General features: G+C 43.7%; 1 protein-coding gene across 1 annotated transcript in view; it reads left to right on the top strand.

The window, feature by feature from the left end:
- The first annotated feature begins 989 nt into the window (after positions 1–989).
- Positions 990–17,185, top strand: part of slit3 (slit homolog 3 (Drosophila)) — a 268,893-nt gene continuing 252,697 nt past the window's right edge. Inside the window, exon 1 of the mRNA XM_078289056.1 lies at positions 990–1,694. Within this exon, the coding sequence (XP_078145182.1) occupies positions 1,504–1,694 (191 nt within the window). The 5' untranslated portion in view covers positions 990–1,503. The remainder of the gene's footprint in view (positions 1,695–17,185) is intronic.

Genomic DNA, 17,185 nt, shown 5'->3' with positions numbered 1-17,185 from the left:
GAGTGGGGTCTTTGCAATGGCTCCAACAGTGTCCAATATACGTACATATATATCCAGTATATTGTGATAGTTTATATGGTCAAAATCTGTTAATCTGTATTTTTATTCTTAAATTTAATGAAAAAAGTGTTTAATCCAAGACTAGACATTGGATTTATCATTGTGGACTACTGATGACTGCCAATGAGTTCATGGCATTTGTCAGAACAATATAAAATAAATTAAATCATTTTAAATTGATTTTGGACAGACTCTGATTGACCTGTCTGATAGCATTTTTGTGTAATCAACTGACTATTAAAGCATTAAGCATTCAATTTGACACAAAGAGGCTCCAGGAGGACATGATAACTGGGCAACATTTGGAGAGAAGAGAGAGATTTTCCTGTTAAAAGACAATAGGAGATAACAAAGTAGACCATGAGGAATATATGACCCATGGCTTCACCAGAGTTGTGGGGGAAATTCCCATCATAATAAGCTGTCAAGGACTGAAAGTGCAGAGTTTTATTCCTCTGTGTGGGAAAGTAGACTGGTTTATACAGCAGAGCGCGTTTCTGCTGGGAAGATAAGGGACTGGTGAAAGTTGGTAGGGCTCTCTCTCTCTCTCTCTCTCTCTCTCTCCCTCTCTCTTTTTGGTGACATCAACAGATAGAGAGAGAGAGAGAGAGAGACAGACAGACAGACAGACAGACAGACAGAGAGACAGAAAAAGAGAGAAAAGAGAGAGGGAGGGAGTTTGTGTGTGTGTGTGTGTGTATGTGTGTGACAGACAGAAATACAGAGAGAGAGAGAGAGAGAGAGAGAGAGAGAGAGAGAGAGAGAGAGAGAGAGAGAGAGAGAGAGAGAATTTTGGGGGAGACCAAAGTACAAATCTGTCTGCCTCACTCTCACAACCTCCAGGCGTACCAGTCTGTGTTGCGCCTCTGCTCTCTCAACTTTTCTGATTACAACTCCTCTGCACCTCTTGCTTTTCATTCCTTGGCAGTGGAGTGATGTTCCCTAGAAGGAGGTTACACCCCAGCTGAACATTTTTCACCTTGGAAAGTTTAGGCGTCAGGCTGATAACTTCTTTTTTGGAGAGTTTCTGAATGGGGACTTTTTGGGGAGACTTTTACGCACCGAGCTGAGTGACGCACGGCTGAATTTGTGAAAGAACTGTTTTTTCCCCCCTGCAAGTTCCACATCCAAATCCTCATTTTTCTTCCCTTTCTTCCCTTTCTTCAATGGCAAGGGAGCGTTTTAAGGAGATTCCGACTGATCGACTCTCTTGAGGGGAAACTTTGGTGAACTTCTGCAACTGCGAACTTAATTTGATTTCGGCTCTCCATTTCACATTCCCATCACTTCTTTTTCTCATTTTATCACACAGTTGAACGACCTCTCTCTTTACTTTTTTTTTTTTTTTTTTTAAATCGGGATCCTTACTTTCACAACGTTTTATTCTCCCCCCGCGGATTTTCACTTAACTTTGGTTTGGCAGGATTTGTTTTGGTGGATATCATGCCTCCGACCGGGCCGGGGAAGCGGGCTGCGCTGCGCCGGGTTTGGGCTCTGGTTCTCGGGTTGCTGCTGTGCGCTGCCTCGGTGGAAGGATGCCCACACAAGTGCAGCTGCTCCGGGTCTCATGTGGACTGCCAGGGTCAGGGGTTTAGGACCGTGCCCAAAGGAATACCGAGGAACGCCGAGCGCCTGTAAGTGTGGTTTTATTACAGTTTGGACAAATCTTATTTTCCTCTCATCATCTGTCCTTTTACCTCTCCTCTCCCTAATGAGAAAATATTGCTTTAGGGACTCATAGTGTGCCTGTGTGCTTAATAGTGAGTTTATAGTGACCTTTTGGTACTTTGTGGTGTGTGTTTGTTTTTATAAATCTCCTATGGTATCACTATAATATTCCTACAATATTCATATGGACACTTATAGTTTTGCTGTCGAAATTGTATAGAAGGCTATCTTTCTTAAATATAATAGAGGTTGTAGTTCTTTTGAAGAGCTGCATTTTCAGGTGATGGGATTGCTGTAAGCTGTGAAAAGACTTTTTATTTGAAATGTGTCGATAATAGCCTATAAGCCAGATTTAAAACTACTCTTAAACTACTGTTAAAACAACTCAGTCATAGAAATGAGTTTTGACGCCTCCAGTCACCTGCCCCGACGCTCTTCATTACCGGTAATCAATAGATTGACAAGAGAAATTTCAGCTGCTTCAACCGTTACATCAGCACTATTACTGCGTACGCTTTTATCATCAGGTTGCAATCTTTTCCCGCAACGGTTTAGTCATCAGTGATGCAGCGGTAAATAAAACGGTGTTTAAACTCTGACCTCCAGGCACTGAGCATCAGAAAGCAAACAGCCACCAAAATAAACTAAAATCAATTATATTGTCAGAAAACATTTAACATTCAAACATTCAGCGTTTTTCTTTTCCCTTAAACGACCCCATCCCCATGTAGGCTAACTTACAAAAAGTTTGATACTACTTAGTGAGGTTATATACTTTCAATGTCCATCATAAAGATTTGATTCATATAAAAAGGGTAAACTGGGTAAACTCTGTTCTGCAAATGAAAAGGAGGGAAAGTGAGTTTCGGTGGGGTTTCCCTCCACAACATCCGTGGTACTAGAGATAGTTTAAGAGGCTGGATGTACTGTGCAGACTGTCCAATAACTTGTAGTGGCCATTAGGCTGATAGGTGGGGATACACACCCTCCATCACACGCCTGTATATGCAGAACAACCTGAAGGTGCAGAGGAGAAGCTACAAATATGCCTTGGTGACTGAAATCACAGAGCCACTCAGTTTATTATAGCAGATTAATCACTGAACTGATGGTGTTTTTGGTGAAATTTACATGATTCACCTCAATAATTCAAAAGATTCAGTCCTCCAAAATGAGCTATAATATAATACTGAATGGAAACTGTTAAGGAAACTGTTGAAGCAGCTTTCAAGCAGAGAGGTCATTCAAGTTTTTCCAGAAGTAAATCTAGAAGAAGCAGCGCTCTCTGAATCTTAGTGTTTCCCTCACTCACTGTGGAGTAAGACGAACAATTCTGGACAGTTGGGACTGAATCCTCAATAACTGGTCTAAAACATGATAGACAGTGATTGGATTCTCAACAAATACTCCTCTTACATTCCTAAAGGGCTTCTTTTTTTTTTTTTTTTTTAAACAAAATAAATGTTTCTTTGCATTTCGTGCTTCATTCCTCCTCAGCCAACGGAACCTGGTGAGAGTTAGCAGCAAATGACATTCACTCCTCAGGCGGAGAGACAGGCCCCTTAAAAACTGCTGCCACCTCATGCCTGATGTTGACACGTATGCACGCGTGCAACCACACACACACACACACACACACACACACACACACACCTATGCTGTTAAGGTATGGAAGCCATTATGCGTGATAACGGAGCGGCTTAAAACCCTGCAGGGGATCAACAACAGACCTAACCCTGAGACAACAAACACAATCAGTAGGCTACAGAGGGAGGGAGGGCGAGTGTGTGTGTGGTGTGTGTGTGTGTGTGTGTGTGTTTGTGAGTGTGTGTATGTGTGTGTGTGTGTGGGGGGGGGGGGGGGTGTATACGGGTGGTATGAGCAAGTGATTGGCATGTGTGTGCATATCTAGTTTTGCATGCATGTGTCTGTACCTGTGTAGGTTTTTGCGTCTTTGTGCATGCATGTATGAGTCTCTTGGTGTGTGTGTGTGTGTGTGTGTGTGTGTGTGTGTGTGTGTTTGTGTGTGTGTGTGTGAGCTACGCACACCCCGCGTTCCTCCTCCACCCCACCGGGCTGCTGTGACCTCCCAGGACCCGTTGGCTTTTACGCAGCAATCCCCCCAAGACATTTACACCCTAGGAAAATAAATAATTAGAGCGGGCTGTGATGGAGAGGCGGGATAAGGGGGTCCCCTGCCTCTCACCGGGGTCCCCGGGGTGGAATATTTGGGGTAGCAGCGCCCCCCTCCCTCCCCCTACCCCCACCCCCTCACACCAGAAACTATGTGTTTATGTTTCCCTGATTTATCCAGGTCAGTGTTTCAGCTGCGACTTTGGCCAAGAGTTGCTCTTTTTCTCCCTTCCTCTCTCTCTCTCTCTCTCTCTCTCTCTCTCTCTTTCTCTCTCTCCCCCCCTACACAGATATATTTTAGGGAGTGAGAGATGGGAAACATTAAAATGGATGAGATTCCAGCTTTAAAGGTTATGACAGATGGGGAAACTTTTTAGGCAAGAGAGATGAGCAGTGTTGTCTTGAGTGGAGATTCTGGTCTGGCAACTGGGACAAAATCCATGTGGATAACAGATTCTAAGAAGAAAAGTGCCATGAAAAACTGCTGTTGGTTAAACTTGTTGGTAAAAAAAACGCTCATCTGCATTGTGTCAAAATGAAGTGTCTATCTTATAAATCAATTTGTGAAAAAATGTTCCTTATGTTATCATTCAGTACTTCTAAAATATAGAGGATTAAGCCTGTAAAAAATGTTTCCTATTGCACTTTAAAAAGTATCGTAATTTGTTTTCATTTTGTGCTATCAATCATTCTGTAAGAGTAGGTGTATCTCATTTATGAATTAAACTCCTCAAATGTTCCCTGTGTGTCATGGCCAGGAGAAGAGGAGGATGTGGAACATTGAAATGGATGAGAATTTCTTTTTAAAGATTCATATATTCATCATTTCTTGGCCACTAATAGTTTTGAGCCCGTCAGTTTGAGTTGTTGGTTTTATGATAATATTTAACTGGCATTTTGTTAAGAATGTAGCCAGTCAATGTTAGGGCAGCAAAACAACTAGGCTGTTTTTATGGTAATGAGGACTGGCAAGAGGCATTAAAATGAGCCGCCGAGTCAAGAACATATTCAAATTTATTGATTCAGTTCATTCAAATGATTCCTGGCAACAAGATGTTCCAATATGACTAAAGCAATGCAACGTTCGCAGGTTGAGGCAACTGCTTGGGCAGTGGTGCACATCGAGTTTCCCAGCTTAGCACTGCGCTTGGACACATGGACTTACTATGATAGAAACGTTGAAATGGGTGCAACTCTTTAAAGGAAAAATCCACCCTGTATTTTTCATCTCTGGGCCCATTTTGTTGTTTGGTGGTGTGTTTTTCTTATTCCCATGGTTAACTGGCCAACTGTAGACAATGTCACATCACACTGAGGTTCTTCCAGCTCAGCTACAAGTTTGATAGCAGAACATTTTTCAGCTATCTAAAACGTCAATGGTAAATGTCAAGTTTTGATGTAAGTTGATGCTCTCTTCTTGTGTTGCTGTCACTATCGCCATCGCTCTCTCCACCTACATATAACCCACAGCTGAATGCAACATGTTCACGCCTCTTCTTTGGGGGTTGTTGAAAGGCATTCTGGGAAGTAGAAGTAGACGAGGCAGGTTGAGGGAAAGTGGGTACGTCAAAAAATTACAACACTTCATAACAAAATAACTCCTGGAAGGCATCAAACATCACAGATTGAAGATATCTAACTGTAAGAGTATCTGAGGGTGGATTTTTTCCTTTAAGTTAGGCCCTGTTTACTCTCTTTATTATATACAGTATCTAAGTTTGAATCCAGTTAAGGTCTGCCACCTCTGGAAGTAAAGGGTGAGAGCGACATTCAGTGCCTACATGTTGTAACCATAGAGCGAATCTCTCTTCAAAAGCCACAGTTTTCTTCACTATTGTAAACAAGGCCTTTGGAAAGGTCAACAAGAGCAAAGCTGTGTGGGCCTCAACTGTTCACTTCCCGCCGAATGAACACACACACACACACACACACACACACACACACACTCACAGGCGGTCTTGCAGATTACCTCAGGCCAGTCAGTGCCGTAATGTCCTCCTTGGGAAGCCACTTGAGACCTCATTTGCATCTAATTTGAGTGGAGGGTTTTGGGAGGGGGGGAGGCTTAACAGGCTTAACGAGGCTAGATAAAATGAATTGGAAAACAGGGACGGCTTTTCTCTCCCGGGCCCAATTCACACCTGCCCTAGAGGGACCACATAGACACACACACACACACACACACACACACACACCCTGGAGTGTTGATTTTTAGAGCTGTGAAAAACTGTTGTCCCAACTGCTACAAAACCTCAAAAACTGAAAACTCCGTTGGGGGTTTTCAATTGGTTGTGCTGCAATCAGGAAATTTCTGTGTGTCTGCGTGTGTGTGTGTGTGTGCACGTGTGCGTGTGTGTATATGTGTGTGATTGTGCGTGATTGCATGTCTATGCATGTGTGTGTTTGTGTGTGTAAATGCATTTCTGTGTGAGTGTTAGTTATCCCCATCAAGGTTTATATGGGTATACGATGTGTGCTCACACCTGTGCACATCTGTGTGTGTGTGTGTGTGTGTGTGTGTGTGTGTGAGCGTGCACAGTGCAGTTGAATGAGTTCACTGCTGGAAGCGGCTAGCTCCCTGAGCCAACTTTACACAAACTAATTCTGATTTTAACAGCCTATTTTTCTGTTCCCTCCCTAGCAGCACTTTGAGGAAGTTTTGGCAGGTTTTTTACGAGCAACACCTTCTCTACTTTCTCCAGCCTAGTCTGGCACTTTCTCTCCGTCTTTCTTTTTCTTTCTCTTCCCAACTCATTTTTTTTCATCTTTCACCTCTCTTTCTTCCTCGTTCTCCCCTCTTTCTTTCACTCTGCATCTTTCGCTCTCTCTCCCCATCCCTCTACCCTCTCTACCTCGTTTTCCCCCTCCTCCATCTTTTTTCTCATCTCTTCCTCTCTTCTTCTCCTGTCTTGCTGTCTGTGCCTGTCTTTCTTTCTTTTTTTCTTTCTTTCTTGCTTTCTTTCTTTCTTTCTTTCTTTCTTCCTCCCTCTCGCTCTCCCTTCCTCTGTTCTTTTCTCACCCTTGCCTCCCTCCACTTTCTGTACTGCCCTCTCTCCTTGTTTCTCCCTCTCTCTCTCACCCATTCTACCTCCTACCTCTCTCCACCTCTCTCTCACCCCCCCTCCACACACACACACACACACACACACACACACACACCTTCAGTTTGCCAGCAGCATCTCTCCAGTCGAGTTTTCACAGCTCCCACTTCCCCTCTACTTGCCAACCTACCACGGTGCGCACAACAGTAGGAAACTGCCGCTGTGTGTGTGTGTGCAAGCATGCATGACTGTGTGTGTGTGTGTGTGTGTGTGTGTGTGTGTGTGTGTGCGAATGTGGCATAAACACAACAATGCATACACACACGTTCCAGCCTCTGCTTCTGGCTCTTATCAAAGCTTGGTGTTGATTGGTCAATGGACGCTCAAACCACCACACCCTCAGCTATGGAACAGCATTCCATGGTGGGATTGGAATCTGTGTGTGTGTGTGTGTGTGTGTGTGTGTGTGTGTGTGTGTGTGTGTGTGCGTGTGTGTGCGTGTGCGCGTTTGGACTCTTGCTAACCTGTGAATGTAGCGGAGGAGCTAATTTGTGTTGACATAGTTCTCGTCCCCTAAATTTACAATAATTTGAGTGTATCAAGAACAATCTGTAAGCACTGAAATACTGTTGTTGTGTTCACTTCAGTGTTGGTCCAGCTGCCCATACAGACAGCATTGGCCTGTTCTTGTGAAGTCAATGCAAATAATACTGTGTTGTATACAATGGGTAGCTTCAGCCAAGCAATCTGATTAGTCAAAGATGCGTTCCAACCATGCTGATAATTCCCATGAAGCACAGCAAGCCGGGCTTTATTGGTTGCTTTGCCAACTTTTGTGGAAACCAGGGAGCTAATTTGCAATCTTTCTTGTTTTCAACTCTTTTTATTCCTGTGCATGTACACTACTTTGAAGAAAACATCAGTCAGTACACATGCTTTGGTAACTGTTGAATAAAAGCCATAATTCCCTCGAGGGTGTTCTTTACTGTGATTGTGGGTATAACGGTGATGCAAAGGATCTGAGGCACAGCCGAGTGTTATTGCTATATTCTAGACAAGTCTTCAGCACGAAATAAAGACCACATTGAGCTCGCTGTTTTCTACCAACCTCTTAATGTCACGGCTATCATCTGCGGCCGTTTGTGGTAAACATTTTGTGCCCTTCCTACTAAGTTTGATTCAATTATGGGATGCCAAATGGCACGGGTGAGGGTAACCGATATTTAGGCTCCTACTTGTAGGTCAGTGGGTGATCTTCTCATCGCCAAGTGTCTCCAGCATGTGGTCAGTTGACCTTTCTATATAATGACTTTCAGTCTGCCAAACAACCAGCCAGCTGGCACTCACAGTGGGCACTGCCCTTCTGGGAAACGGAGCAGGCTGTATGCCACATTAAAACACACACACACACACACACACACACACACACATACACACACAAATGGGCACAAAGGCACACATAAACAAAATTCATATATACACACAGGCATGCATATGAAAACTGGCACACAAAACTGCGCATTTACAACAAGGCACACATGCACACACACACACACAAAAATGCACACTTACAACCAGGCACATACACACATGAAGACACACACATGCACACACACAAGCACGCACACAAATAGGTACAAAGGCACACATAAACAAAATAAAAACATACATGCAGGCATGGAAACGCATGCCTTGGAAAACGAATGCACACAGGCACACGCATACGCATGCATAGTCACAGCCGGTCATGTACAGGCGCGCACACACACACACACATGCACACATCCACTTGCAAGTTTTCATCAGATTAAACATGCAATCGGCCATAGATGGAAACTGTGACATATAACGAGCGAGAGCCTCAGAGATTCAGGGAGATTCAGGCAGTGAAAGCACCCCAAGTCACGAATGACCTTCCTCCACTTTCTGCCGACAGAAGTCCTCAGACCCGGTCAAACAGTGTGTGTCATACTTGAACGCCAGTCTGGGTTTGTGTGTGTGTGTGTGTGTGTGTGTGTGTGTGCTGTATGCGTGCTGGAGTCATTTGATGTTAACAAGCTATGCCACTGTTTTGTTAGGCCACTGTCACCAAAGCAACACATTATAGGCCTTGTGCAGAGACTTTCTTTTCTGTGTGTGTGTGTGTGTGCATGCATTTCTACGTGTGTGTGCGTGTGTGTATGGATGTTTGTGTTTATGCATGTGCACGTGTGAGTGTGTCAATGCATATGTGTGTATGTGAGTGCGACTTACACAGTAATTTTCCCTTCTCATCCCAATGTTCAGCTCAGCTCGATGTGACAGAGTGTTTATGTTGAGCTGGAAGCTTATGGAGAACTTGGTCACTGCGCTGTGCTTGTGCGTGCGCGCGTGTGTGTGTGTGTGTGTGTTTGTGTGTGTGTGAGAGAGAGAGAGAGAGAGAGAGAAAGAGAGAGAGAGAGTGAATGAAAGAGGTCTCATAACACTAGGTTGCAGTTAGCAACCCTGTAAACAAAGTAAAAGAGCCAGGAAATCTCTTCCTCTCTTTCTCCCTCGGTCTCTCTCTCTTTATTTCTCTATCTCTCACTCTACACCTTGCTTTCGATGTCTCTTGCTTTTTTTTGTCACTTTCTCTCTCCCCTAATCTGTTGCCCCACTCCGTCTCTCTCTCTCAGTCTCTCATTCATCTTAACCTCCTTCTCTCTCATTCTCTTATCCTCTCGTTCACTCTCTCTCGTTCTCTCGGACTCGGTGTGTGCTGAGGAAGGAGCCCTTGTTCTTGTCAAGTGGCCTCTCAGCGGCCAAATTACCCCCCCCCCCCCCCCTTCTCATTCACTTACAGCACAGCAGTAGTAAATCCAGAGAGAAGCAATGCAGCCCTATAAACTGCAGCAAGAGAAAGGAGCTAACCAAATACAGCTCTGGTTTACAACCCTTTTGGCTCGCGACCTCTAAAAGAAAGGGATGCTTGCAGGCGACTCCCTAATGTGGTCAAGCCTGCACTGCATGGTTAACAGTGACACCAAACTATGAATTTCCTGAGGTTGAGAGGCATTAAAATTGAGTAGGGCAGTATGAGGGAGAGAGAAAGAGAGAGACAGACGGAGAAATAGAGGTTGACAGACGGAAAACAAGGCAGCAGGAAACGTATCGCCCCCCCATGGACGATGCAGTCCCCTCCTGGGCCAATCTGTAACAAATATGTCACCCTCTGTTGACCTGTAATTGGAGCGTCCCCATAGGCCAATCAGTGCAGTTTTGAAAATGCTGGAAAGCAGTGTGGAGATGCATCATTCCCCCAAGTTACAATCCCCCAAGTTTCATCTAAATCCGATCGGCAGAGTCTGAGATATCGAACGTGAAGGATGGACGAACGAGCAAACGGAGACCGATCCACAGTCCTCATTGCGGGGCAGGAAGAGAGAGATAGACAAGAAGAGATGAGGAGATGGAGAGAGAGGAGAGAGAGACATGGTGAGAGACAAGAAGAGACCAAAAGATGGAAAGAGATGGATAGGCAGAGAGATGAAGAACGACAGGAAAACACAGGCAGAAAGCAAGAATTAGAATGTGTAGAAAGTGAGAGGGCAAAAAAACAAAAATGACAATATACGTGAGAATGAGAGGAAGACAAAGAGTCTCTTCTACTCTCTTCCTCTGCTGTTCCTCTTTTCTTCTCTCCTCTCCTTCATCTCCACTCGTCACACTGTGGGAAAAAACTTTTTGTTTAGTTTCCCAAATATGCCTTGTTAGCATTGTTAGCGTTCCTCACTGAAACAGTGTCACAGCTAGCTGCAAGCTTGTACAAATAGGGAAACTTTTTTTTTTTCTTTTCCCGCAGCGACAAATGTGTGTTGAGGAAAAATGACCGACTGAAACGCAACATGTCACAGCATCTCTTTAAAGTGTCAGAAAGCGGAGTCTTGTTTCTGAGAAGCCTGTATGGCAGGAAAATGCCTTCAAACAATCAGACTACAGACAGATCGGTGTCTTGATGTGTGTTTGCCAGCGTTGTGTAACGGCAGTAAAGGCATTCACACCAGATAAACCTTTTGTCTTCCGTACAGATGTGTTTGTCCTCAGCAGTGTTTGCACCAGAGAAATGTTTGTCTCCGCTGTGTAAAGCGGGGCTGAATGTAATGGCTGTCTGTAAACATGATATAGGCTTGTCACACTCTGATGGTGGGAGGTAGTCACTTTTTGAATTAGCTATCTTTTACTTAACTAGCTTTCATTTTATTTTATTATATTTTAACAGACAACGTACAGTTTATCTAGATTATTTATGCCTGTAGGTGTGTGTGTGTGTGTTGCTGGAAAAGACTATAGGTGCTTGATATCTGTTTTCTCATAGAGACAGAGAGGGGAAAAAAAAGGAGAGACAAAGTCAGAGAGAGAGAGACAAATAGAGCGGGAGAATATTTCATTTCTCAGAGTCATGTGTCACTTAGACAGTCCCCGCTATTTTATCCCTGGCTGGGTCAAATGGAGAGAGGAAAAAAAGGTGACAGGATAAATGACAGGAATGAACAGATCCAGTGTTGGAGGCAGGAGACGGAGGGAGCAGCGGGCCGGGGAAAATGGAGGAGAAACGAAAAGAGTGGAGTCCAGAGAGAGAGAGAGAGAGAGAGAGCATGAGAGATACAGAGAGAGAGAGAGAGAGAGAGAGACAGTTGACGCTGGAAACCACCTCTACTCCTGATAAGAGCCTTAGAAAAACACCACTCAGATGTCTGCAAGGGTGTGTGTGTGTGTGTGTGTGTGTGTGTGTGTGTGTGTTCTTGCTTGCATTGCGTGCTTATGCATGCACGTGTTCTCTCCTGTGTGTTCTTGTGTATGTGTAAGTGTGCACAGATGCATGTATGTGTGTGTGTGTGTGTGTGTGTCGAAAGCACATGTACCTTCTTGTGTGTGTGCATGTGTGTGCGCGCACTTGTGTGTGTGTTCGCTTGTTCTGTGTGCATGTGGTCTCGAGTGATTGTGTGTGTGTGTGTTCTTGTTTGATTATTTTCATTTGTACACAGGCCTTCCTGTGTGTGTGCTTTCTTGTTCTCATGTGTTCATGAGAGATCTTTTGTGTGTGTGTGTGTGTGTGTGTGTGTGTGTGTGTGTGTGTGTGCAATGTGAACGCCCAAACACTCCTAGTGATGATCGCTGTGTCTCCCAGGGAGCAGTTCTGTAAGAGGAGAGAGTTCACTTCCTATTAACATCAGTGTGACTGTGATTCAGCACAGCAGTAAACGATCTGACAGGAGACCAAATGTTCCACAAAAAAACAAGAATTTTCCAAAACCGTTCAGAATAATGGCAGTTATGTCGATGTACAGCAAATGGAGACGGGGACGGAATATGTCTGACTTTCGAATGCTTTCCATGATGACATGTTACATGGAATTGTATATTCTGTTTTTTACTTCTTGATAAAGGTCAAGGCCGAAATGAGTTTTGTACATTTTTAACACTTTTTGACTGAAGAAGCCAATAGACTAAAGGCGTTTAAACTTCATGAAGAGTGCCTTGGATTTGCTTTCTTTCCTGATTATACAATTATCTCTATTTTTATGATTCTGTTATATATATAGATTTTTTTTAATCACGTTTCAAAACTAAATGAAATTGCAAGAAACAGAGTAAAATAACTTTTCAATTACTTCACACATGCATAATCAGAGTAGAATAAATTCAGTACATGCAACACAACGCATCTGATAGTCAATGATGCCTAACCCATTGGAGTGTGATGGAGGGGTCGTGCCTCGCCCCAACATTTGACCTGGCTGGATAGCAGCTACATCAAATGCTAATTGTGAAGCAGCTTGTTCCCTGCCTTCCCAGACTCTGGTGACAGATGACAGTCTATAGAGTGTGGAGCTCAGAGAGAGAGAGAGAGGAAGAAGGCAATTAGGATCCCTGGTGTAACTGGGAGGTTTTGAGAGCGAAATTGAGCATACCTATCTTAGAGAGAGGGAGGGAGAGAGAGAGAGAGCGAGGGAGGGATGGAGGGCAAGAAAGAAGGAATGAGAAAGTGTAGGAGTGAACAAGAGCTTTGGGGAAAATAACAGGAGATTAGGGCAGGAAGCGAACGCATTGGGAAACGAAGCGTTGGACTGGGAACAACAAAGGATGAAAGAAAGGGAAAGGATGGAGGTCGAGAGAGATAAGGATACAGTGCATGAAAGAGCGAGAGAGAGGGAGATAGAGTGGACAGACAGAGGAAAAGTCGCAGAGATTGACACAGACAGAACAGAGAGAGGAAAAGTAGCTATTAATAAAGTTATTTTTCATCCCAGTGAGAAAATAGAGAGAAAAAGAGAGCGAGGCAGACCAAGAGAGAGGGAAAGGGAGACAGAGAGAAACCCGACTGACCGGTTAACCAACCAACCGACTTGTCAAACATTTAACTTATGTATTTTCATAATATTTCATCATTTACCACAGGGCCGGTCGGTCAGTCCCCCTCTTCATTCCAGGAAAAGCCCTTGAGAGTCTTTGTCACCTGATCTGTCATTTGTTTAACATTCCTGCCTAATAGTTATTTTTTCTGTGTCTCTGTGGTGTAGCCAACCAATAAAGCTGTGCTGTAAGTGAATTAGCCCCCCCACACACACACCCCAAGTGTGTATGTGGGTTTGCGCATGTGTTTGTGTGTGTGTGTGTGTGTGTGTGTGTGTGTGTGTGTGTAAAGTCAACCAGTCTGTCGGCCCAAGGCAGCCAGACGATAAGGTTCACTGGTTTCAATGGTCTGGGGTGAGATGGAGTGGGGTGGTGTCTGTCTGTGCTTTTGTGTATTTGCGTGTGTGTGTGTGTGTGTGTGTGTGTGTGTGTGTGTGTGTATGTGTATGTGTGTGTGTGTGTGTGTATGTGTGTGGATGGTATTATAATTCCCTGAACACCTGCTGTTTGCATTCCCATCTTATCCCCTTCTCGCAAACACAGACACACAGACACAGACACAGACACACACACACACACACACACACACCTTCCCTCTGCCTGTAATGGAAACAAACAGTGGGCGGGGCATTGTCCTGAAGCCACTTGTTAATTCTCTGACAGCCAGCTGGTCAGTTAAAGCCGCTGCTGAGTGAAGCTTTACAGCTGGGTGGGGTGAGCTTCACTGGACCAGGTGCATAAAAATGGCAGCCTGCCCTCCCAGCCCTTCCCACAATGCAACACACACTCAGTTCTTCCAAACTGGTGAGAGTAGATGGGCAGTTTCCATTCTACCATTCCATTTTAAGGCTAATTATAATATCAGTTAGGCTGTAAAATCCACATCAGTGTGACTGCCCATCACTTACTCCTTACTTATACGTCTTTGCTTTAATTCCATTCCTTTCCCTCCATATCCATTAATAACCTACCATTTCTTTTGTGTATTTATTTAAGGATTTATGGACAGAGATGTAGTGCAGGATAAACCCACCTAAACTCAGTTTACCCACCTTTTATTTACAAAATAAAGCTCACCCATTTGTTTAGGCTGTCATTCATATTTATGACATGACATCCATAGTGAAGCTTCAAAGAGAAAGTTTGTGCTCAAACAATGAGAGTAGAGTACTTTAAAAATGGAGGCAATCCATTGAAATGATTAAGTGCAACACCTCTCTATTCAAAACTGTCTTTTCATTAGAGTTCTGCATTAAAAATGTGAGGTTTCCATCATGAGGACCTTCATCAGACATTGGGCAAAATTGAAACAGTATACACATAATGGCATTGGCATACTATATATCTATATCCATGAAATCCATAGTATACATCATAGTAAGTAGTATTAAACTGATGAAAGTTATGCGAGGACAGGGCCTTTTAAGGGGAAAAATAATAAATTATTGCTTCTTGGAAAATATACCTGATTTTTGTTTAAATTGGTAGTTTGCCTCATGATGATCATCAACTGGAGGTCATAGTTTACCCACTTTTTTATTTCCCAGTACATCACTGGGTCTACATTTCATTTGACGGCTTTATCATTTAATTTCACTCGACATCTCATCTTTGCTCTGGCAGCAGCCTCGAATCTAGAGTTGTGTTTCTCAGTTTTCAGGTTATGATGTTACATCCCTCTCCACCTGGCCCGGGATCCTTACTGTTTGTTTGACTCCACAGCGGTTTCCCTGGTGAGACCAGAAGTTTCCACTGTGAACAAGAGAGAGATGGAGATAAGGATGGAGAGATTAGGGGAGAAGGGAGAGAAAAAAGAGAAGGACAAGGGGAAAAAATGTAGCCAACTGTAAAATAGTGAAAGATTGAGATAAAAGAGGGGAGATTAGGGGAGAGAGAAAAAGAGAGGAAGGCGAAGAAAAAGAGTTTAGTCAACTGTGAAACAGTGAAAGATAAGACAGGAGAGATTGGGAGAGGGGGGACACTGTGAAAGGAGAGAGATTAGAGAGGAAAAGAAAGTGGAGAAGAAGGCTGGGAACACAGGAGTGAAGCTGGCTGTGAAACGCTGACAGATCGACATAAAAGAGCAGAGATTGGGAAAGAGGGGAGATTGTGAAAGAGTAGAGATTGAAGAGAGATGAAGGGAAGGAGAGGAGGAGGGAGAGAAAAATGGAAAAAGATTGTAGCCAACAGTGAAAAGATAACTGAAGAGAGACGGAAAGCGGGGAGGAAGATAGGGAGGAGAGGCTGAAGAGAGAGAGAGAGAGAGAGAGAGAGAGAGAGAGATGGAGTGATGGGGAACAAGACTTGGAAAGAGTGAAAGATGACTTTATACTTATCTACAGTTCCTAGCCTAATGTCCAATATCAGAAGTTCTCTTCAAGTGTTCCACAATACAGATTGCCTGATGTCCCGGGTCCAGAAAGACATTGACATGGGCCAGTTGATTGGTCATAACATGTCACTGTCATAACATTATGTCATTTTAATTAGTTGACATCATTAACTAGCAGTCAATCATTAACTATCAAGCTTACTATTGACCCCAAGGATGAATGCAGCCGTTCTCCAAGCATTGTTTCTGAGACGTTTATTCTTGCAGCCTTTCAAATAAAAGCTGTAGAGAACTGGGAGGCTTTGAATGGCTGGAATCAACTTCTCGTCCATTTTACACTCGCCAGGCAGAACTATTGTTCATGAAACAAAGTCACATCGAGAAACAAGGAAGCATGCAAATCGGACTGGCTGTTGATGGCTGATGACTGTGAAAAGTTCTGCCATCGCCAGTTTCTCTTGGCCGACAAACTTGTTGAGCGTTCGCACATTTGCAGAGTTTCCCTGGTTGCTCAGCTCTAGAGGAAATGAATGGACCACCGGTGACTGGTTGATCGTGTTGCTCACTGTGTGAACGTACGATTACTAGTTCTCAACTCATGGTAAGCCTGTTATCTTTGCCTCTCTGCTCTGCCATTGGCCCGTTATCCTCTCTGTTGTGGGTTGTGTCAGATCGGATGCCACCTCAGACTTACTCAGAGACTCGTACAAATTGACAAGAAAAAGCCTGTTTCTTTCATCATGGAAGCTGTAGTTTCCTTGGGTTGAAAATGATCAATCAACCCTGTACCGTCTGTACCCCTTCCAAGTAAGGCTTATCAAGCTGGCTCATCTTTTCAAGGCACTGGCAATTGCTGCAAACACATACTCAGTGCCCATGACAAGAACCAGCAGCACCAAGCCTGCAGGTTGGCAAAGCCAGCTGACAACCTCTTATCAGGTCCAACTGATGTACTGTCAAGACGGATGAATGGAGAGACTCAACAGCATCATGAATTTCCACTCTAGATTCTGTTTTTTTTTTTTCATGTTACTACTGGTTACGTTTGAAGAAAAGCAAACGTGCAACAAGGGCCAATTTATACCTGGGACCTTTACAGAGCTTTGAAGTATTTTTGCTGTTTTATATTAGGAACTGTCAGTATCAAACTTTTATTGTTAAATGTTGGAAAAAGTGGTTTCATTTTTGCCTGCTGGGTCAGTGAAAATATATTTGGGGCAACTGTGACCTACTGGCCTGACTGGGTGAATGGAAAAAAATATGTACTCTCTTCTATTCTAGCTCTACTTTAGGACACTATCAAACTTTTATTCATGGTCATCTTCACCTATTCTATTCTATTCTATTCTATTCTGTTTTTCATTTCAGATAGAGACCCACTAGGCCACAGATGCCTATCTGAGTTTAGGTTTTGTCTTACGGACGCCAATCTGAGAGGATCTTTGTTGTTAGATGTGATTTAGTCCAGATTTCCATCACTGTCCATATTGTAGGGGAGACAACAGAGGGGAATTTCTGATCAGAAGAGTCCTCCTCTCACTGTGTGAATTTTTAGAGAATAAGGCAAGAGTGGGATTGA

Source organism: Centroberyx gerrardi, chromosome 16, assembly GCF_048128805.1.
Source record: "Centroberyx gerrardi isolate f3 chromosome 16, fCenGer3.hap1.cur.20231027, whole genome shotgun sequence".
In the NCBI taxonomy this organism is placed as follows: domain Eukaryota; kingdom Metazoa; phylum Chordata; class Actinopteri; order Beryciformes; family Berycidae; genus Centroberyx; species Centroberyx gerrardi.
Note: the sequence above shows the minus strand (reverse complement) of the source record. Positions and strands in the feature narration are given on the sequence as shown.